Raw genomic sequence first — 23,341 nt, 5'->3', positions numbered from 1 at the left:
GAATCAGCATTCTTTACAGCCCAAAGGCGGAGCGTTCCATAGGGTAGGAGAGACCACTGCAAAGGCCCGGAAGGTCACGCTGAGTTTTGAGTCTGGTGGCGGGTATGATCAGAAGGCCTTTGTCAGAGGACCTGAGAGATCTCACATTGGTTTATTTACAACTTAGCCAATTTATCAGACGCTCTTAACCCAGAGAGACTTACAGAAAGGCTACGGAAAAGTTTGAGAAGCTCTGTTGTAAGTGTTCCAGAGTGCAATATTTCGTGGAGGATGTGTCCCCTCGCGGTGTGTCGCGGCCAGTCAGTCTGCGTGAAACAGCTGTGTGAGAGGCAGCCGGGGTCAGAGGTCAAAGCTCTTGTCTGGAGCTCAACAGGAACGACAAAGTTCTAATCAGCACTCTGGAAGACCCCCCAACCCCCACCCCCCGCCTGTCAATCAATATACCTGCAGGTTGGAACAGGCTCTGGGGGGAGGAGAGAGAAGAGGATTCTACGTCTTATTGTTGGACAAATCATCACATTTATATAGACACTTATATAGTTCACAACCATGATTTTGTTGAATAAAACTATGACGATTATTTTTTTCACTGACTAAATGAAAATTAAATAAAAACAAAGCTACTATGTCTAAAACTAAATGACATTTTATTCAAAAGACTATGACTAAACTAAATAAAAAATATCCTACATTTTTTCACAATCAACACTGCTCTCAACTTTTGCAATTTATCACTTATAGACATTGCTTCCATCCATCTTCAACCGCTTATCCGTAGTCGGGTCGCGGGGGCAACAGCTCCACCAGAGTGCTCCAGACTTCCGTCTCCAGAGCAACATTAGTGACTTCCTCCTGGGGGATTCCGAGACGTTCCAAGGCCAGTGAGTCGATGTGTTTCCTCCAACTGCGCCTTGGCTGCCCGGGGTCTCCTCCCAGTGGGACGTGCATCGAGGACCTCCCTAGGGAGGCGCCCGAGAGGCATCCTAACCAGATGCCCGAACCACCTCAGCTGGCTCCTTTCCAGGCGAAGGAGTAGCGGTTCTACTCCAAGTCTCTCTCGTGTGACTGAACTTCTCACCCTATCTCTAAGGGAGATGCCAGCCACCCGTTGAAGAAAACTCATTTTAAAAATAGCAGATCTACAAGCTTAACTAGGCCTACTTTAGCTGGGTACCCCCTGGTACCCCGCCAAGGACTCGTGTTGGTCCATGGTCTACAGATCAGATGCTTCACCTGATTGAATGGGTTAAGCTGGTGTCAACTAGAGTGTCCGCCCTGAAACTGGGAGGTCGGGGTTCGATCCCCGGCCGGGTCATACCAAAGACTGTAAAAATGGGACCCAGTGCCTCATGCTTGACACTCAGCATCAAAGGGTTTGATTGGAGGTCAAATCTACTAATCAAATGATTCCCGAGCGCAGCGCACGCTGCAGCTCACCGCTCCTTGGCTGCGGCTCACCACTCCAAGAGATGGGTCAAATGCAGAGAACAAATTTCACTGCGGTAACGTGTGTGACAAATCATATGACTTTCACTTGTTTTTTCTCCGAGAAATGCAGCGAAAACATTAATAATAAATCATACTGCATTGTTTTCATTTGAGCATTTCCACTCACCTCCTCGCTCTCTCTCTCTCCTCTCTTTATTAAATCGACGTTTGTGTAATTAGGCCTTCATCCGGACGGACAATACAGACAATACAGTACAATACAGGGCACAATAACCAATTAACCATCAAACATCATTGTGCCCTAACGATCGATCATTTATTAACGCAAAAAATCTTTTCATAATGAGAGTTGTAGTTAGAACCGGAGAGTGAGGACCAATTATATATGTGTGACATCGTCCTTTAACACGTTGGATCCGTATGACAGTATGACTGTCCTATAAATGGATGCTGGGTACAGATTACGAGCAGGCTCTTCTTAAAGGCGTTTGATATCGCTATCACATTGCCTCGCTGTGCAACCACTCCTATAGACAGCTATGTGTGTGGTTGTGTCCCTGGACCTGTCCCCGTGTCCCTGGCTGTGTGCAAGCACGAAAATAGCGTTATAGCGTTTGTTCACCACCAAGTGTCAATGTTGCACAGCCTAACACAAAGACACACACAGGCCAGGGAGGAGGGCTTGTACAGTACAGTACAGTACAGTACAGTACAGTACAGTACCACTCATTTTTTAAACCGCTCCGGTTGCTATGCACGGTTGCCAGGGCCCCGCCCGCATTGCTTTTGTTTCTCAATAGCCGTTAGCTTCTGTTTTAGGCAGCACCTTTGCAAGCTTTTTTCTCTGAAACTAATGCGCTGTCCGTGGTGTTGAACAGATCTGCGATGTTCGGAGGTCATTTCTGATTATCTGGTGAGCGTGATGGGAACATTGGCATTTTCTTGAGCAGCGGTCCCAAAACCTTTTTGGCCGCGCCCCATTACCTCCTGACCTAGCTGACGCACCCCCCAGCACTCAGTCTCGCTGTATTTGGCCGAAAAGGATCAATGCGTTAACGGCCACTCGGCCAGAATGAGTTCACTGTACATTTCTCTCTACTTGATAGTAAAGTAGGCAGGAATCGTTGGGAGAGAGAGAGAGAGAGAGAGGGAGAGAGGGAGAGAGAGAGAGAGGGAGCTGGGGAAGTGGAAAAATGATGAAACAAAAACATTATGATTGTCTGCGTCATCGAGAGACGGTGAAAGACTTTGAGGATGGCTCAAATGTTTTTGTAACACGTCACCGCTCGTCACACTGCTGTATCGGACAGTGACAATCAGAAGGTCACCGACAACCTGCTGTGAGCTTGTAGATCAGCTATTTTTGCCTATGAGATTTGGTGTAGACCAAAAAGTCCAAGTCCAAGTCCAAGGTTTAGTTTACTAAGCCTACAGGGTTTTCACAAAATGTTCACCAAAGCCCAATAATTAATCAGTGTAACAATTCATTTTCTTTCTTTCTTTTCTTTTTCTTTTGTCCGAGTATAATATTAAAAGTTAAAAGCTCACATTACAGCAAAGGAAGTCCAATTTTTCCCCCTTTTCCTATATGCTGTCCGCGAAAGCACAAATCAGATATAATGTATATAACAAACGCGGAGCCGGGCCACATCGCGCATGCCTCCGAACCTGTTTTTCTAAGTCCCGGCGTTTATGACATTTTAGCCTACTCTGGAAATAAATCAGGCAACCGGTTGAAACCCCCGCTGCAGCAGCGAGTATTTTTTTTTATATAACGTCCTCTCTCTCTCTCCAAGCAGAGACTATTTTTACAACAGGACCCGTAACAGAAGCAGACATAAGACATAATAAAGGAAATGGCCATCTCGCTGAACCCCACCAGAGGGGGATACGTAGACTAATACATCATCATTATTTTTGCTTTATATTCAGGACGAGAGAGCCAGAGGTATGTGTGTGTGTGTGTGTGTGTGTGTGTGTGTGTGTGTGTGTGTGTGTGTGTGTGTGTGTGTGTGTGTGTGTGTGTGTGGACTGTGGACACACATAGAAACCTTGTAAGAAAGAAAGAAAGAAAGAAAGAAAAGTTTCTTTTTGAGCAGTGCCTAACCGCTCCAATGACTGGTCGCGTGTGTATGTCTGTATGTATGCCTATCTGTCGGTCTGTTTGGGGTACGAACAGCCAATACCGCTGGGTGACCTAAAGTGGCACTGTTGAGCAGCCTAAAAGGGCCATTCACACTGAGCACTATAACTAGAAATGCACTCTGTCGAGGTGCTGAGTGCTGTTCTAAATCCTTTAGACTTGTTGCACCTTAGTTACATTGCCATCAACAGCCAATAAAGGACCACCATTCTTACCCCGACATACATACATACCCAGCCAATAACCAAATGTACCTTAGTTACGTCATTAAGAATAGTGGTCACTTATTGGCCTTTGGACAACACCGACATACCCAGCCGATTACAGTACCTGCGCGCTCTGCTTGCGCAAGTAGTAACTGCAGCCAGTCGGCAGTGTTGTTGAGCAGCCGGCACCGTTCAGAACGGTTTTCTGTTGCTATATCAGTGGTGCTAAAACGTTTTCATGTCAAGGTGGACCACCAAAATTATGTAAATTAGGTCCCTCACTACTTCGGAGGGAGTGAAATCCAATCACAACTGAGCAGTGCCAGACCAAATCTACCACAGGCTATTTGTTTTTATTTTTTTGGGCAAAATGGCAAATACTTTTGGGGAACCAGTGGTGTCAGAACATGTTGGAGCAACAACACTCACTTGTGGCCGATCTCGTGTGCGATGGTGAAAGCAGAACCGAGGCCGATGTCTTCATTGATGCTGCAACTTCTCTCCGGCTCACACATTCCAGCAACGGAGGCCAAGCCTACGTGCACACACACACACACACACACACACACACACACACACACACACACACACACACACGAACACTCTTACTATACATATTGTGAGCAAGGTAGGAATTTGACGATGGCCACGGCTCTTGTTGCCCCTCTGTTTGGCCATGTGTCCCTCAAAAAAGAAAATAGATGTCCCACCACGTTCACTAGCTGCCCTACTGGATGATTTTGCCGTTTTCTCCTCAGCGCTATGTTCCTGTCAATATTTTTAAGGCACCCGTGGTCTGTGGTTGAGATTCTGAATGCTTAATGGACAACATCAAGTGAAACGTCGCTGCACATACCGGAATTACCAGTGGTTTGATATCGAGGTTGATATGAATCGCACACAGCTTGAACTGCAGCAGAAGCTGATGCTTTTGATGGGGAGACAGAGAGAGAGAGAGAGAGAGAGACAGACAGAGACAGAGAGAAATCTGCTGTTTGTTTAAAGTTACCAGCTTATTAAAGTGAAACAACAGGAATTTTGACTGTAGGCCTACTGTATGTGGGTGTCATGAGTCCGCAAGGGTGACATTTTTCAAGCTGGAGCAACCTACGCATGTAGGATGTCTGTCCAATAGCTCGGCTTCGCCAAATTATTGTGTGATTTGTATCCACCAAAAACGGCTGTCTAACCAGAGTGGTTTTCAACCCTTTTCATATCAAGGCCCATTATTTATTCTGCATTTGAGCCACGGACCATTTGATGAGATTTAGCTTTTCGGACACCAAAACTTTGAATATTTTGGGGGTTCTACTGTTACACCGATGATAGGTTTTTGGTTTACCAATGATCCCACACCACTATTTCTATGCATTTGATGTATTACCTTGTGTTGTCCTTGCTTACTGTAAATCGCTCTGGATTAAGAGCGTCTGCTAAATACCTATAGAACTACTGATTTAGAAGGCATTTGTAGAATGGGCCTGAGGTTCGAATGGGTGGGAGTGGCGGTAGGTTTCCCAGTCACTGCTAGAGCCTCCGCAGGGGAATAGAGTTTAGCATTACTGGCTAGACTTTTAGCCTGCCTCGGCATACAGTTACTGCTTGAAAATGTCTAGACGAGAGCTAGATTTATACATTTCAATGCTTGTAACAAGGGACCACCTAGGTAACACAAGCCCAGGAAGGGAATATAAGGAACCCCCACCCAAAAAAGCAGACCATCAGAAATGTAGATGTTTTCCACATTTAACCCATTAAGCCCTGAGGTCTATTCTAAAAATGCCAGAGTTCTCAAACTCTCTCTTCCCCCTCTCCCCCATCTGAAAATGTGTTGTGCCAGGGACCCCCAGAAGAGAAGATTTGTGTTTAACACTTAAAAAATGTTAAAATAGCTGATGTACAAGCAGTGTCTAAAAAGGCCAGGTTGCAATTGGTTTAAGTGTGATGGTAATTTGAATGGTCTCACACCTGTAGAGAAAGTGAACACATGTGAATAACACTTTAAACGCAGGCTTGGGTTTGCTGGGGGGGATGAGAGGGGGATCCCTTCCCCTCATTCGTATCTATGTCCGGGGGATATGTTTAGTCCCCGTCTCTGGTCAGAATGAATAAATACATGAAAATACATTTTACATAATACATTTTATTTTTCCGTAAATGAACGCCCTACTTGATCACACTACACTACAGCGTCACACAAAAGCCTCAAAAGTAGCTGATCTGCAATCTGGAAACGTGGCGCAAAGCGACGCTCGGTTTTGTAGATTTATTTTATCCTGCGAAGTCACAGTTTTGGAAACCGTGCCGAACAGAGATGATATTGAAATCCCTGATCGAATGTAGATCTGATATTTGCTGTTTGTTTTGGGAAAATCTTTTAATGTAAAAAAATAAATATATATATATATATATATATATATATATATATATATATATATATATATATATATATATATGTATGTACACATAGACATATACATACATAACATATACATATACATATACATATACATATACATATACATATACATATACATGTACATGTACATATATACTTTTTTTTAAGGGTTGGGAACCCCTGGTGTATAGGGGGTGTGTGGGGGGGGGGGAGTTTTTTGGGAGAGACGTCGAGGAAGCCGAGCAGATGCCAGGGCAATTAAAGGCGAGCAGGGAATGTGACGAATGCGCTGGACCTGTCAAACCACCCCCGAAGTCACGATATTACCTCCAAGATATATTGTGCTGCCTGTAGGGCCTTCTCTGCTCTCCTCTGCTCTTCTTCACACAAGATAAGATGTGGCAAGAAGGGCCGGGAGGAGGAGGAGGGGGCTAGGGGGGCTTCTGACGGACTGACTGACTGACTGACTGCAGCCTTACTGTAGTTCAGCTCACCATAAGAAACCTCTTGTGCTTTTGTTTTGTTGCTTTTTTCCCCCCTCGTAAATTAATGACCCTACTTGATCATACTCAGTGGTGGAAAGTAACTAAGTACATTAACCTAAGTACAATTTTTAGGTATTTGTACTTTGTACAAATTCCAATACTTTCACTTCCACTCCACTACATCTCGGATCCAAATATTGTACTGAATATAGTAAATAGTTTTACTCCACTACATTTATTTGAAAACTTTAGCTACTAGATTTTGATTATTATTATATATATATATATATTATATTTTGAAAAGATCTTTATACATTTTGAAAACTTGAAACGGGACATTCTGCATAATGAGTACTTGTAGATCTGCTACTTTTGTGTGAGGCCGTATCAAGTAGGGCATTAATCTATACAAAAGAAAGTGAACACAAAAAGTTAGAATATGGAGATAAGATGTTTCTGACCCGAGAGCGACGCTATGACACGCTCCATCTGTCTCCTGCGAGCTGCAGCACTCCCTCTAATTGTCATTTCCCCCTCTCTCTCTCTCTCTCTCTCTCTGTGTTCCCTTTCAAACCATTCTTCTCTCCTTCCCCCAGTCTATCCCTAAATTGTCTCTTTGTTTTCTGTTACGGATTAAACAGCTTCTCGTCTCAAGCCAGGGGGAAGTGTAACTATATGAACATGACGTCAAATTATAGATACCGGCGGGAGCGGATATGTTTTGTTTTATTGTTTGTTTGTTTTTTACTTAAGGAAAAGTCCCAATACCACCATGTAGGCGGGTTTTACTTGCATTAAAAAAAATCTGTAAAAGGTATTGACATCAGAATGTATTTACAGTCCCATTTCATATCATCAAACTATTGAATTGTAATTAGTGATGCATTAACTCATCCAGTGCCACAGGTGGATACCAGTTTTGGCCCTCGTTGCCACCGAAGGCCATTATAAATAAAAGAACGGAATTGTAATTCTATTGTGCATGTAATGTGCATATCATCACCTGAACACCAGATTAGAGGAATTTTTCGAAATCTGGATGAAGTAAAAAAATATTTTTGAAATATTTAAACAATATTTTTTCCAAAAAGGCGTCATGAGGCGCCAGTGGCAAAGAGGGCGTGACGGGAAAGGCGTCCAAGGGCGTCATGTGGCATTGAAGGATGTGCTCGTCACTTTACTGTTGCTGTTGGTGAAGGTGGGGCTGCTTTTAAGTAAAAACAAATATATATATATATTTTTTGTTACCAAACAGGTTCCCAGATTGGCTCAGACCAAAACAAATGGAATTGTGACAAAAATGTCCAACACAAGCCAGCATGGCAATGACCCCTGGATCAAGACATACACAGGTGACCTCTAGATGGAAGCACTCACCAAGGGTACCGCAAGGTTTGTTCTTGTACGTGCAGATGTCATACCTGTAGTCAGAATAAACAAAGCACAACAGAATAGAAATCGTTACATGTCGGTGAAAGTAGCCTGGAACATTATGAATAATAAAGATTTCATTCCTTTTAGAATTTGTAAACAGACAATTGCACTGGGCAGAAAATGACAAATAACTGAAATACATAAAGAAAGGACTGACATTTTTAAAAATAAAATAATATGTAGTGGAAATAGCTGATTTACAATTCCCTACATACCTACAAGACTTACAAGCTTGTGAGCTTGTAGATGTGCTATTTCCAATATTTTTTGAAAATGTTATCTCAAATAATTGCGATTAGGCGATTATGTCAATTGTGACAGGCCTAAATGGGACATTGTTTACTATTCCATTCTTTCTACATATGTAATGTTGGCCATGGCCCATCTGAATATACTTTGCGCCGGGCACCCCGTGAGGATTTGTGGTTGTTATTGAAAATAGTCCATGTTTTGATTTCTTTGAAGTGGTTGAACTGATTCTGATGCAATATGAACTGGTTTTGCTAGGGACCACCGGGGGGGTTGAACCGTCAAATCTACAGGATCACAGACTGCCTCTCTAGTCTCTACCCACTGAGCTGCGGCTGTCCTCTAAATGTCATTCAACACACCACACACACACACACACACAGACCCCCCCAGGTCTTCAACAGATCTACAAGCTTTTGTGAGGTTGTAGATTGTCGTATAAAAGTATCATGCGAAGTAGCCAAAGTATTAATTCATTAATTTACAGTGAAAAGAAAATTTAAAATAAAGTTTTTTAATTTTGGAAATACAAGGTTTCAGCCCGACAAAATTCAACAGGGGGGGCTTTGAAAGGCTCCGAAGCCCCGCTGTACGTGTGTGCGCTCGCGTGCGTGCATGTGTGTGTCCCCATCCGTTAGTGTCCTCTATCTCATTTCGTCTCCGTCAGGTGCAAACCTCGTTCAAAACCGTTACCTTTCAGCCAGGATTCAAATTCAAAAACAGCAAACATAGCAGATCCACAAGCTCTAAAATCGTGTCGCTATATATGCGCCAGATTTCGAGCTTGCGGATCTGCTATACTTTTGATGCTTTCGTGTGGCACTGTAGTATGATCAAGTAGGGCATACATATTTTTTACGACAAAAACGCATCAAAAGTTGGAATGTGGAGATAAGAGGTTTCTTCCCTGCAGCGACGACAAAATGAATGTAATCCAATAGAGAAGAGCAACACTGCAGCATTATGCTTTAGGATTCACATCATACATTTCAATGAATGATCCAATCACTGCCAAAGCTTTTAACCTTCTGAAAAACCACCGAGACCACAGCTAATTCAATTTAATGTCATCCTCCCTCCTCTCCTCCCAAACTTCTCTACCCCTCATCAGTCCTTCTCTCTCCCTCTCTATCTCTCTCTCTCTCTCTCTGGCTCAGTTCCAGGTCCATAGCGATTAGGCACAATCTTGAGGACATCCAGACTTGACAACCATTACAGCAGTGGTTGCGTTCTCAACCTATTTTGACCTCTGGGACCACTAGCGTATTTAAAAAAAAACCTCAAGGACCACCCTACCCTAGGTTTCTGCTGCGTTTCCTAAACCAGTGGTTGTCAAACGTTTTCATGTAAAGGACCTTCAAATGAATATGTATTTGGCTCACAGCTTCCATCACTGATTGCAATTTCAGAAAAAGACAATGTGAGCCCCAACTCACCGAAACCTCTAAAGACAACGCACTACTTGTTGTGGAGGTCACTCACGTCTGAATATCAAACAGTTAGAAACGGACTCAAAGAGTTCATCATCATAATGTTTAGTGTGTCTGATGACTCAAAGAGTTCATCATCATAATGTTTAGTGTGTCTGATGACTCAAAGAGTTCCTCATCATAATGTTTAGTGTGTCTGATGACTCAAAGAGTTCCTCATCATAATGTTTAGTGTGTCCGATGTGTCCTCATTGATGGCTCTGTGTGTGATAGATTAGAATGAGCTGCTTGGCAGAGTGCAGCTGTACAACACTACTTAACATTCACAGTCAGCATGAACTGTCTTTCATATAGAGCTGGATCCACGGACCGGCAGGGGTCCAATAGATCAAGGGTTCCCCAAACCTTTCAGGCCTACCCCTACCTACAATAATCATATTTGAACTGGGGAGCCCCCAAAATAATTGTAGTTTGACTCGGTTCCACAGATCAATATTGTGAAATAGCCGAAGCAAATTTACAAATGAAACCAAATGGATCATTACGGGTCCATTTGGTTCCATTTGTACACTCCCAGTGTTATTGGGGAACACAGCATTAAAGCATACCAAACTGGAGGGGTCCCAGCTTTATGTTACAGTGTGTACATACCGAGTGATGAGAACAGCGTTGTCGTGATGAGCCATCCCATTCTCTGGAATGCTGTTGCCGTCACCATGGTGACTGAGGATGGACTTCTGCCACTTACAGAAACTGTCTAGAGACTTGTCCGCATGGTGGTTGATCTCCAAGTTAGGCTGTGACGCGCACGCACACACACACACACACACACACACACACACACACAGTTTCCTTAATTTTTACCAATGATAATACGGTTATTAACACATTAAGACCCGAGTTCGATTCTACAATTGCCTAAAATCAGTAATACTCAGAATCTTTAGTGCCAAGGACTCCCAGAGGAGAAGATTTGTGTTAAAAAAGAAATTATTCACACTTAAGATTTTTCAAAAATGTTCAAAAATATGAGGTGTACAAGCTCGCAGTGCAGCACAAAGTGACATTCTGTTAGCTTGTGTATCTGCTTTTTGAACATTTTTGAACAAGGGTGGATTCATCAGTATCATTGGTAACACCTATGAAGGAATTAAGCAGCCCAATTTCTTGCCAATATGGCTGCTGTGAACAAGAGCCTATTAGATGTTCCATTCAATTTAATTTGTGTGTCAAAGTGCCAAATGACAAGTTGTCTCAAGACAATTTACATATAAGCAGACACCTTACATTGTCCCACCCTGAGCAAGCAGTTTTTGGTGCCTATCATTTTTTCTTTTATTTTTTACACCAATTTAATTCTTATGAATAGAATAATATGCCTCTGTGTTGTCACTGCTGTTGTATCTGACTGACTCCCCTGCCAGTGAGGAGCCCCCACCGGAAGGACGCACTATTGTATCCGACTGACTCCCCTGCCAGTGAGGAGACCCCATCAGGATACGCAGAGCCTCCGTCCTACTCCTCCCGCCCAACAGTCCCTGCTGACAGGTAGGAGTACGTGCCGTGACAAATGTCACCCTCCCCACCCGGCTTCAGACCCCCAAACATGAGCTAATTGTGTTCATATAGACACGCAATAGAGAGGGATGCGCCACGGTGGATTTGAAACACACAACCTCTGCGGTGGTGGTGGGCAGGCACTTTTACCACTGCCCCACCCCAGTGCACACCATTTCTGTTCAGACTCTTACGAATAGAAACAGTATTTAGTAGTAGTATTTGGAGAAGTCGTCCAAAAAAAGTCGTCCACACTTTTATGTGATATGGTTATTGGGAAGAATGTACCAGTTATGTACCAGGTTAAGTATAACCTTTGTTTAATTGAAAAAGGTACACATAGTATGACTTTACGGCAGAACATTTTAGTGTTGGCTTTTATCCTGTATAAATAGCTCGGTATGGCCCCCTCAGAAAACACACTGTAGACGGACTGACACACTGTTTTTTCGTCATATTAAACGTACAGCCCATGTAAAAGACCTCGATCAAGGGTCCCTGAGGGGAGGTTGTCAGGGCGATTCTCCGTGGTGGGCTCTTTCATCTAAAGTGGCGGTACAAGGTCTCGTCCTCTACGAAAGCCTGGAAAAGTAGCTGATCTGAAAACTTACAAAGCATCTCGTCGCGATGCTTTGTAAGCTTGTAGATCGGCTATTTTCGGCAAGCGACACCATCATCTATTGGCTCGTTCCTGCAGCAACGCAGGTGTGCCATTAACAGTGTTGTCAAAGTTACTCTTAAACAGTAATGTTTTATTTATTACTTATTACTTTAAAAATGTAATATAGTTACACTACTTATTATTCCCTGCCAAAAGTAACTAGTTACTTATTACTTTACTTTTTTTTAGACACTGGAAATATGGTAGGCCACTTATGTTTGGCAAATTTGGCATTCTTTTCATGAACAATAAACAAGTTGTATACATCTCAGAAATCTGTGTTTCAGAAAACCATTGTTGAGATCAGGAGTGAGTCTCAGGTAAACATTCATCTCCCAGAGCGTACCTGGTCTTCTGTGAGGACAATCAGTCGGGTCACGATGATGTTCACAACATTTCCCAGACTGGCATCACGGTAAAGTTTGGCAACCTGACCTCCAGAAAAGAAGAAAAGACACAAAGTCAGACAAATGGTGTCCACGTGTTACACAGCTGTTGAACACTCGGTCTTGATTGTTTGATTTAGTCGGTCCTGGTGCAAGTGAAAGACTATTCTCTTCTAGAACACTGTTTCCCAAACAGTGGGTCGGGACCCATTTGTGCATCTCAATGTGGGGTCCCTGAGGGGTCCCTGAGGGGATTCCACGGGGTCACCAGATAAATGATTGGAAACTAGATAGGCCGTTTGGTTTATTTATTTGCACGTCAAACTGGGGTCCTAGAAATTAACCGGATCTACATCCCACGGTGCCTTGCAATTTGATGCGTTGTGGGCTTGTAGACAACAAAATATATATCTCTAATAGACTAGTGACCTGTTCTCGCTCCGAGACTCCGAGCCGTAAATCAATGGACAGGGGTCATCGCCATGCTTGCATGGGGTGGCCATTTTTGTCAAAATTTCAGTTTTACCATGGACATACAAACTGAGTAGACAAACACATAAAGAGCTAGCCCTAAATGACCATTACAGGACTGTAACTCGGAGACTAGAGTGTACAAATGGAACCAAATTGACCCTTATGGGTCCTGAGGCAATTTGCTTCCATTTGTACACTCTCCGAGTTATGGTGGTACTTGAAAATAAAACGTTTGATAACCACTGTAGCAGTGTTCACTAATGTGCCATACATAGTGGCATAGTAAATCAGTGTCATACATACATGTATTCTGAAGTCCCTGGAGACTGACATTCAGTAATTGGGTCTTATGATCAAATTAAGAACATTATAATGGTGTGTTAGTGTACAAACTAAATGTAGAATTTGCCACGGACAAGGCCTAGTCTTGCCACGGACGTATTGATGACCTCCGATCATAACGATTGGGTCTAAAGCAGGGGTATTCAACTGGCGGTCTGCGTGGCACCCCCTTGTGGCCCCTGGAAAGCTTTTAAAATGAACTGAGTGTTGCAACTCCCCCCCCCCCCCCCCCCCCCTCATCTCTCCCCCCCCCCCCCCCTCTCTCTCTCTCTCTCATTAGCAGGCAACAGTGCGTGCAGCACTAATACTATCTCTCTCTCTCTGTTTCTGGCAACAGCGCCCCTACTGGTACTCATTATACTGGCTCATTAACGACCACACATAGGTGAACCACACATAGGTGTACAACATTGCTGGTTGTAGGAGTGGTTGCACCACTCAAAAAGAAAAAGGGGGAGGGGGGGTTTGGAGGGCTAATAAAAGTTACAGGTATGGCGTGTGCGATATGAAGTCAAGTTCCCAGACAGCATAATTGGAGCAAATATCATGCAATGTGCAGTAACTTTGCACCTGTACCTGCAACTCTATACTGTGCTCCCTAGGGATCAATCAATCTATCTATCAATCAGAGAAATAGATCTATCAATCAGAGAAAACAAGCGGTCCAAGTGAAAAGCAGGATCACACTTACAATATTCATCACAGACAGTATGTAGTGCTCGATGTCTTTGCGTCCGTGGTAGCCGACCATCATCTTATCGGCAACCACCAGGGTCTCCACGAAGCGCTCCGTGCTAACGGAGCGCCTCTGTCTGTGGGTGCCGTTCACGTGATCACTGCTGCTGTTCTGTGGTGCGGTGGGCTGGTGGTGATCACTGCTGCTGTTCTGTGGTGAGGTGGGCTGGTGGTGATCACTGCTGCTGTTCTGTGGTGCGGTGGGCTGGTGGTGATCACTGCTGCTGTTCTGTGGTGTGGTGGGCTGGTGGTGATCACTGCTGCTGTTCTGTGGTGAGGTGGGCGGGTGGTGATCACTGCTGCTGTTCTGTGGTGCGGTGGGCTGGTGGTGATCACTGCTGCTGTTCTGCGGTGAGGTGGGCGGGTGGTGATCACTGCTGCTGTTCTGCGGTGAGGTGGGCGGGTGGTGATCACTGCTGCTGTTCTGTGGTGCGGTGGGCGGGTGGTCATTGCTGCTATTTTGTGGTGTGGTGGGCGGGTGGGCAGGGGGAGGCGTGCTAAGGTGCAACGGTGTGCTGCTTTCTAAGACATCTGTGGATCAAACAGATGTCCAGGACACTGGTTAAGATTTCATGGATCAAAACCCATGAAGATCTGACCTGTGATTTCTTCATCTGGTTGGCTTCATGAAGAACAGTAGGATCATAGGTTTTATAACAATATTAACAAAACATTCTTTTACATACTGTATTGTGCTTGTTCCTCAGAAAACAGAGCGCTATCTTGGGGAGGGGGGGTGGAGGCTCCTGTCACACGGTTTCACAAATCGTAGATTAGGATTAACAACATTTTAATTTGTGAGGTTTTATTCCATTGTGTAGTTATTATTTACTCATAAGGTCCTTTTAATAATTAATTGGTTAAACATACATGAAACCCACAGCCAGTTCCAACCTGGCTTCCCTATTTATTTAGGGCATGATGTCACTGCAAAGATTTAAAGAAATGTCCAGAAATAGCCAAAATAGAAGATCTTGATTAAAGCTTGGGCACTGTGAATAATGTAGATTTTGCAAACGTTTTGCAAATGTTTGAGTACTTTTACTTTGGAACTGCCAAGCATACTTGCCAAGCATACTACAATACTGTTAAAAAATAAAAAATAAATAGCAGATCTGCTACATTTTGATGCTTTAGTGTGCCACTGTAGTAAGTAGGGTGTTAATTTATGGTGGGAAAAAACAAAAAAAAGTTTGAATATAGAGATAAGAGGCTTCTAGCCGACCTCAATGTTTTATATTGCGGTAATGCTTCTAACCCCCCCCCCCCCCCCCCCCCCAAAAAAAAAGAAAAAGGAGAATGGCAGATGCAACCTTGGGGAATCTGCCCCTTTGAACCTTTGCCGCTGAAGCAGCCTTTTGCTTTATGACCCAGATGCTCTGGGAAAAACCTATAAGATGCTACGTGTCAGGGCATGCTTAGCTTCCTGCCCATGACAGTCTGTTGCACTTTGCTATAAGACTGTGGCCAAAAGAATACCTAAATATCCACCTGGCTCTCGCCTGCCTGGTGCCATCAGAGCTCACAAAATTGGTTGGGAGCTGAATGCTCTGTCGCAGGAAACACACAGGATCATTTGTTTCTATATATAGGACAGGCAAAGATTCTGTAATACAAAATAAAAAATACAGTTTGGATTCAAGGGCCAAGTTCTCTTAGCCTTTGGCACTTGAAGCAAACATTTCCCCCCTTTTTGAAAAGGCGGAGGATGGCCTGGGCCGGCTTAGCGGCACCTTGGCTGGTAATCCAGCATGACAGTGTGTGTGTGTGTGTGTGTGTGTGTGTGTGTGTGTGTGTGTGTGTGTGTGTGTCTCCCCCCCCATCTCCCTCCTTTAGCCCGGGTTATACTCGGTCATGTATCATTTCTTGTGCCGGAAATGGGTCAGCGTAATTATTCCGATGGACGGTGCATTATTCCGACGCCACGTTGGTCCGACTCGCCCCATTACTAACTGGCCATGACTGCACGGCACACGCAAAGCCACGTTGTCGGACTAAATGCGCCATCGGAATGCGCCGATCTACAACTCACAGCACGTTGTGGCCTCGGCACTCTGTGTGCTTATAGATCGGCTATTTACAGCACGCGACACCGGCAAAAAACATTCCAGCGACTAAACATAAATCAGGCTTTTTTTTCTCTCTCTCTCTCTTACAGGTTGGGAGTTGTTGGCCAGAGCCAAGGAGCCGATTATAGCACACAAGGGAGCCTTGGTCATGATGTCCACCCCAGGAACCCTGGGCCTAGAACCAAACCAGTAACTTCCTCTAAACCTGCTATGTTTAGCCAGTCCCTTCCCCCCCCCCCCTTTTTACGTCAGTCCGACTCCCACCCCAGACTGTGGGTTTACCAACCTGAGATGCCACAGCTGACTTCCTGGCTGTTCTCTTGCGGTGAGGGAATGGCAGACATCTTATAAATGATGTGCTGCTGCGCCTGCTCCAGGTTCCATTCACTAGAGGAGATGTTCTTCAGTGGCTCTATTAAATACTGCTCCTCCTCGGTTGTTATAACGCCATGCTGGTGGGTGGGAGGGAGACAAACAAGAGTCAGCGGAAGAGACGGTTTAGAGAAACGCGCAAGCAACGCAAGTGTAAAATGCAATGGTGGATGGATGGATGATTATACAACAGGTTGTTTTTATTGAATATCTTAGTTATTATGACATTTTGTTGACGTGTTCTTTTTAGGGTAACAGTTGTATAAATCGCAATATTACACTCAAGGTTGTGCTTTACCGTCATCATACACTTCTGCACTGCCAACGGGACTTGCCTATGGGCTCGTTCCTGCAGCAACAGGCGTGTCATTAATGACAGTAACACACAACCTCATCAAATCCTGTACACTCAAGACACGCTCCATATATGGCCAGTACAGAATTCATTACATATGTTGATCTGACATATGGCCAAAGCGCCAGCGCTCGCCAAGCAGTCTGCCGTCACCCAGACAAATGCGTGCGCGTGGCCTCGCCCTTTAAGTCAAGGTCGCTTCTTACTTACTGTACTTACTACTTACTGGAATTATATAACTGTCCTAAATGTAGTTCTTGGCGGTGAATGGTGATCATATCTCCTCACGGCTTTACTAAGTATTTCAAATGTTTTCCGGTAATACAGTTGCTTATTCCTACAGGAATCCAATGACGTTACATATTTTCCCTGCAACTTCCATATATCTGTAAGATGCAGGGCAATTATGTGGCAACCTACAGCACACTGAAGCATTTTGAAAAGTCTCTGTCTGTGCGTGCGTGCGTGCGTGCGTGCGTGCGTGCGTGCGTGCGTGCGTGCGTGTGTGTGTGTGTGTGTGTGTGTGTGTGTGTGTGTGTGTGTGTGTGATTATTCTGTATGTCCTAGCCCCCCTGCTTCCCCTCACTTGCACAGTTCATCTGCATATTGCACGCAGACATCGACCATCATGTTATGCAGGGCACCACAAAGCCCTTTTTCCAAATTAACAAACTGAACGCGTGTCTATTTGCGTTTATTAGCTTTTTCCCACACCCTTACTGCGCATGCGTGGTTGCCACAGCTTCACCCTTAATGCACATGCGTGGTTGCTTTACTGCGCATGCGTGGTTGTGTTACACCATCATTTCATTACCTATCGAATTTTGCCACTCGAGCTTGCAGATCTGCTACTTTTGAAAATATGGAGATAAAAGGTTTCTGCCCGTCAGCGACGATATGGTGTTCTCAACCTTGCTCTTGCCAACACGTTTGGCTGGAACCAACCAGAGCAAAACATGCTTTTCTGAGTTTGCTCAAAACAAACAGGACCTTTTACTTTCCAGGCATTTTGATATAAGGAGGATAACAGCTTTCAAAATGGTTCCAGTTTTCTTGATTACCAGCCTAAGGACTAATAACTCAGCCGTGGCAATTATTTTTTACACATAATTTAGAACTGTCTTAATGAGCGACTGATGGAGTAAATTGACAACTTTCTATTGAGAGCCTAATTGTCTTTTTTGTTAGTCACATTTGCAAAAAAAATGAACACAAATGAACAAAAACCTAAATTTGACTGGCATATTTAAGACAAACACCATTGCAAAAGCTTGACTATGCCATTTATTTTAGTGAATAACAGTATTATTGTTTTCCCAATCTGTATGGTAGAGTATCAATACAATATAACTCGTATACATTTTGGCTGGTTGTACTGAATTGATTGGTCTCCCTGCTCATCTGTTGAGACATTTATATCCTGTGTCTATAGTTTGGACACCACTTTTGGCACAATCCTGTTTCTGCTTTGACACAGGTCCAAATTCAATTTCTCCCTTGATAAAGCAGGCAGACTCTATTCAGACTCTAGTCAGCACTTGCACAAGAGACCCGGGTTCAAATCTGGGGTAGAACTACAAAGTTACATAGTGCAGCTTTAAATTGAGGAAAGTCTGGTCATGCTGATTTAGAGTTTCTCTTCCCTAGCGTTGCCTTTTGGCCCAAGTTGTTTTAAGTGTCACCGTGCCAAGATGGCAGAGGCTAACATTATATCAAGCAAACTACAATTGCCCTAATCTTTGGCACGAGGTCCAAAGGATTGGCTGAGATAAACAAAGCATTTAAAGATGTCTTTGACATCAGATCTGTGGGGAGGTAAGCACAGCAGTAGCTCCTTGTGCCTCACAGAGCACTGCTTCTCAAAGCTTTTCCTGCGGGACCTCCCCAAATTCATATACTTGGCCACGGACCCCCATCATACAGGATTTGAGTTGTTGAAGCAGCACTATGTGACTTTCCTCTTCTACCCCGGATTAGAACCTGCGGTTTTCTGCGCAAGTGCTGAAAGTTTTACCATTGAGTTAATAGTGCCTGCCTGCTTGCTCAGGGGATGAATTGAATCTTGACTTTCACAAATCTTTGTTTGAAAAACTAATGACTTAGAAGGCATTTGTAGAATCAGCCTCAGGTTTTAATGGGTTAGAACTACATGAACCCTGTAGCGCTCCCTATTACGGTCATGTCATATAATAGGTGAAAATAGCCAGCTTGATGCATTGTGAGCTTGTAGATCGTCTATTTTCAGCTCAGAAATTTGATGTAGAGGCGGGAAAAAGTATAGACCCGGGCCACAAAGTATAGGTTATAGAGTTGAAACTTTAACCCATTCTGACCTGAGATCAGATTCATACGAGGTTTCCACTGGACACACAACTGGTCTGATGAACCCATTCTGACCTGAGATCAGATTCTAAAAAATGTCAGTCGCTCTTCGATTTTTCAAAAATAGCAGACCTACAAGCTCGTATCGCGCCACTCGGTGGCGCGATATGAGCTTGTAGATCTGCTATTTTTCAATAGGTAAAGCATAACATGATGCCAACACCAAAATGGGTGCCCGGTCAGAATGGGTTAAAGGACCACCCCTTTTGCAACCAGATCTTATTTTAATTATGTTTGGGTGACAAGAAACTGGGGGGTTTTATGTGGGTAATTTGTGTATTTAGATATTTTAGTATTTCAAAGTGTCTGTGATATCATGGACACTGGTCTCACTGCTGGATTACTACAATGACCATAATGCTTTGCTGCACTCACCCCACCTTGTGGAGATGGAGAGGGCTGTCTTACTAAGACAACATGTAGTCCAAGGACTGTCTAAAGAGGACAAGAAGCGAAGACCGCAAGGGCGCCGCCATGTTGATCACATGGTGCTCCATGGAAGGAAAGGAACATGCGCAGTTGCAGACCAAGGCTGCATAAAGCCCATTGCGCATGTTTCTTTCCTTCCATGGAGCACCATGTGATCAACATGGCCCTTACAGTCTTCGCTTCTTGTCCTCTTTAGACAGTCCTTGATGTAGTCCAGGAAGGAAATGAGACCAGTGTCCATGACATCACTGGCACTTTGACATACTAAAATAAAAACACGTATTACACACATAAAAATCCCAGGAAAGTGTTCTCCCAAACATCATTCAAATTGGATATGGTTGCAAAAGGGCAGCTGTGGCTCAGGAGGTAGAGCAGGTCGTCCAATGATCCCTGGGTAGGCGGTTCGAATCCCGGCTCCTCCTGTCCACGTGCGTAAGTGTCCTTGGGCAAGATACTGAACCCTACATTGTATCCAATGACTCGATCGGTGTGAGCTTGCCACCATTGGTGTGAGGACGCTGGCGTCGACTGTTCGCCGCTTCACCTCCCAATGTATGAATGAATGAACCATTGTAAAGCGCTTTGAGCACTTGGAAAAGATCTATAAAAATTGTATTCATTATTATTAAAAGGGGTGAGGTGGCCCTTTAAGATGGTTATTTTCTGTCCACTCGGCCCCAAGAGGGCCGTTGACAGTTCAGAGTGATGCCTACCAGTGACATCATCGTTTCAAAGTAACCTCTTTAACCGGATTTTATACTTTGGGGCAATTCAAAAACAGCAGTCTTGGGTCTAAAGGTGCTAAATCTCATCCAATGGTGGACTCTGTGGACTGTATTTTGCGTGTCTTAAGTACCAGGTCTTATTCCCTAACTTGAGTAAACTAAAGACCTGGAGGCGTGATCAATGCCATTTGGCTATTCTGAGTGGCCAAAGAGCATTGATCACGCCTCCAGGTCTTTAGTTTACTCAAGTTAGGGAATAAGACCTGGTACTTAAGACACGCAAAATACAGCCCTGTGGCTCAAATGCCAAATAAATAATGGACCTTGATATGAAAAGGGTTGAAAGCCACTGGGTTAAGTAGTACATTTGAATGAAAGAAGCAGTGAGTGTTCCTTACCAGTCCCTTGCAGTTGCTGAGTGCCACCCTGGTGGTGCTGTCCTGGTTCTGTAAAAAGCCCACGTAGTGGCAGCTGTCCACCCGGTCGTGGCGCCACTCCAGACCGTCCTTGCCCCAGTACTCCACGGTGAAATGTTTGGACACCAGGTGAGGATTGAGGGTCAGGTTTAGGTAAAAGTGCTTCCCGTAGGCGGACAGTTTGTAGAATAGGCGAGACTCAGTGGCGGGGTCCGGATCCGACTCGGCGGGCTGTGGGGGTCCGGGCGCGGCAGAGGGGGGGTCCCCCGCACCCCGTCTCCGGCGGCCCGGCCGGTGGTGCTTCACCGTGTAGCTCAGGAACTCTCCGTTCTCATCCACTCGCACCGGCACCGTCAGCTGATAGTCCTCCAGGTAGGAGAGGAACTCCTCTGGGTTTGGAGCGAAGACAAAGTTCATGGAAGAGAGAAAAGAGAGGGAGAGGAGAGGAGAGGAGAGGAGAGGAGAGGAGAGGAGAGGAGAGGAGAGGAGAGGAGAGGAGAGGAGAGGAGTTCACATGTTTCCAACAAGCATATGTCATCATCAGTGCTACTACATTTACTTCTAATGTAAACAATCAGAGGACTTCATCCACCACGGGTCATCATGACAGTGCATTCATCCCTCCCGCCCTTTTCTTAAAAAACAAACTAGCAAGGCCACAAGATGTTTCACTATCTCCATGTGCACATTAACATGAATCCAACACAACGCTACACAAGTCTATGAAGCTTTCTATGAAATCTATGAGAAAGTTGAATCTGCAACACAATTTTATACAACATGTAGTGGGGGGTCCCTGCTTCATCTCTCCTTAACCTGAAAAGAAAACAGTGGAAATCCCCCTGTTTATGACCCTTTCTATTGAACGTGCATTTGTGTCGGCATACCTTGAGATCTGTGTCCGTTGACGCTTTGAAGTTCTGCAGCAGCCATGACCACCAGGCTCAGTGTCCAAGTCAGCGTCTTCCACAAAATTTCCATAATTCAGAAAAAGATCTGACATGGGGGTAACAGGGAGAGCAGAGGGCGCTTTTTACAACAAACGAGCTAAAAAAAGCACGCAATGGGTCCGCTGCCACACCATAACAAGTCCATGGTCTGTCTCCCTTTTCACCATGAAATGAGCTCTCTCGCTGCGGTGCTTGGATAGCGGCGGTTGGCGGTGGGTTGCCGGGTCTCAGATTTCCCCTGACAGTGGACACTTCCAGATGTCACTGGCATTGGAATCCGAGCTGGTGTCAGCGGCAGCAGCAGCAGTAGCAGCAGCAGCGCTGTAATCCATCCAGCCCACCACACCACAGGGCCACTTCAGGTGGAACTCCAGGGGAACAAAAACAACAGATCTAAATCGGGAACTTGTCCTGGCCACGCCATGTGCAGCTCTGCGCAGACAGACAGACAGACAGACAGACAGACAGACATTACACATCTCAACCTTCACTTCAAGACAATACAATTTTGGACCCAAATTTAATACAATTATGTTTGGACCCGTACTGACCCCGTATAAGGGTCAATTATTTGGGACGTGCCTGGTGGGCCCCCAGACTTGACATTGAGAAACAGTGAATTCACATGATTCTTTCTTATGATTATTTAACTGTATTTCTGTTATATATCGTTTTCTTCCCGTAAACACGGCAACAGTTTTTTTTTGTCACTTTTCAGCCAGTTTAGCCTACCCAAAGATGTGAAGAAATGCAGATCATGTTACTGTGAACAACCCATACATACATGTGTGGAGTCTTATACACCAAGTGTGCATTCTAAATTAAACAGAAGCAAGCAAGATAATAGGCTCTCAGCTTGAAGAGTATTGTTGCATACTTGTGTTGCATTGAATGGCAGAGTAGATGAGGGGATTTAAAACGAGGATTAAAATGCAAGGCTACTACTAGGCTATATGGATTTAATACAACTTTAGTGTGCCGGGTTAAAGCTGTAGGTCACACACACACACACACACACAGAATTAAATGAACAGGCTAAAAGGGCATCCTGCTAAAGATCTGTATATTAACAATGCAAGGCACTGAACCCAAACCCCTCAGACAACCCACAGTCTGCAGAGAGGGCAAATCTTTAGAACACTCTAGTAGTGGCCCTCAAAGTGGAGTCCAGGGACTCTCTCTCTGGGTTCATAAATTGACCCTTATACAAGTCTGCAACTCTGACAGTGTACAAATGGAATCAAATGGATTGAGAAGCACTGGTCTATTGCCCTTGTTGTGTTTAGACTTTAAAAGGATCGTCTCGTTTCATCTCGCCACTGATTCAGATACCATCCCCCCCCCCCCCATGCGAAATGCACTCGACTCAGCTTTTTAGCCTATAGTAAACATTGCGTTGTAATTACAGAGTAATTACTCCGGGCGGTAGAAACTTTTGAATGGTGAACCTAATATTGTCCCATCAGAGCTGAATGATAATGGCAGAGAGATGAACCGTCTCTCTCCCACAACGGACGGTTTGAGTAGTGTTTCTGTGTAGAAGATAGTTACCGTGTTCCTCTTCATTGTCACAGCGATCAGTCCAGAATGCAGGGCAAACGACACAAAACCTCCTCAACTCAAGAAGACAATAGACTTGCTCTCAACAAGTTCCGCACACACATTGTGTCTGCTGTGCTGCTCAGTTTTTT

At 44.4% G+C, this 23,341-nt stretch overlaps 1 protein-coding gene across 1 annotated transcript in view; it reads right to left on the bottom strand.

Annotated features, from left to right (window-relative positions):
- Positions 1-23,341, bottom strand: part of adamts6 (ADAM metallopeptidase with thrombospondin type 1 motif, 6) — a 92,693-nt gene extending 69,352 nt beyond the window's left edge. The window contains exons 1-9 of the mRNA XM_080755419.1: positions 23,202-23,341; positions 21,588-22,082; positions 20,683-21,089; positions 16,301-16,470; positions 13,906-14,170; positions 12,359-12,442; positions 10,446-10,591; positions 8,059-8,102; positions 4,228-4,333 (exon numbers count right to left, since the gene is read on the bottom strand). Of these exons, the coding sequence (XP_080611545.1) occupies positions 4,228-4,333; positions 8,059-8,102; positions 10,446-10,591; positions 12,359-12,442; positions 13,906-14,170; positions 16,301-16,470; positions 20,683-21,089; positions 21,588-21,681 (1,316 nt within the window). The 5' untranslated portion in view covers positions 21,682-22,082; positions 23,202-23,341. The remainder of the gene's footprint in view (positions 1-4,227; positions 4,334-8,058; positions 8,103-10,445; positions 10,592-12,358; positions 12,443-13,905; positions 14,171-16,300; positions 16,471-20,682; positions 21,090-21,587; positions 22,083-23,201) is intronic.

This window comes from Protomyctophum bolini, assembly GCF_963924005.1.
Source record: "Protomyctophum bolini genome assembly, chromosome: 22".
Classification (NCBI taxonomy): domain Eukaryota; kingdom Metazoa; phylum Chordata; class Actinopteri; order Myctophiformes; family Myctophidae; genus Protomyctophum; species Protomyctophum bolini.
Note: the sequence above shows the minus strand (reverse complement) of the source record. Positions and strands in the feature narration are given on the sequence as shown.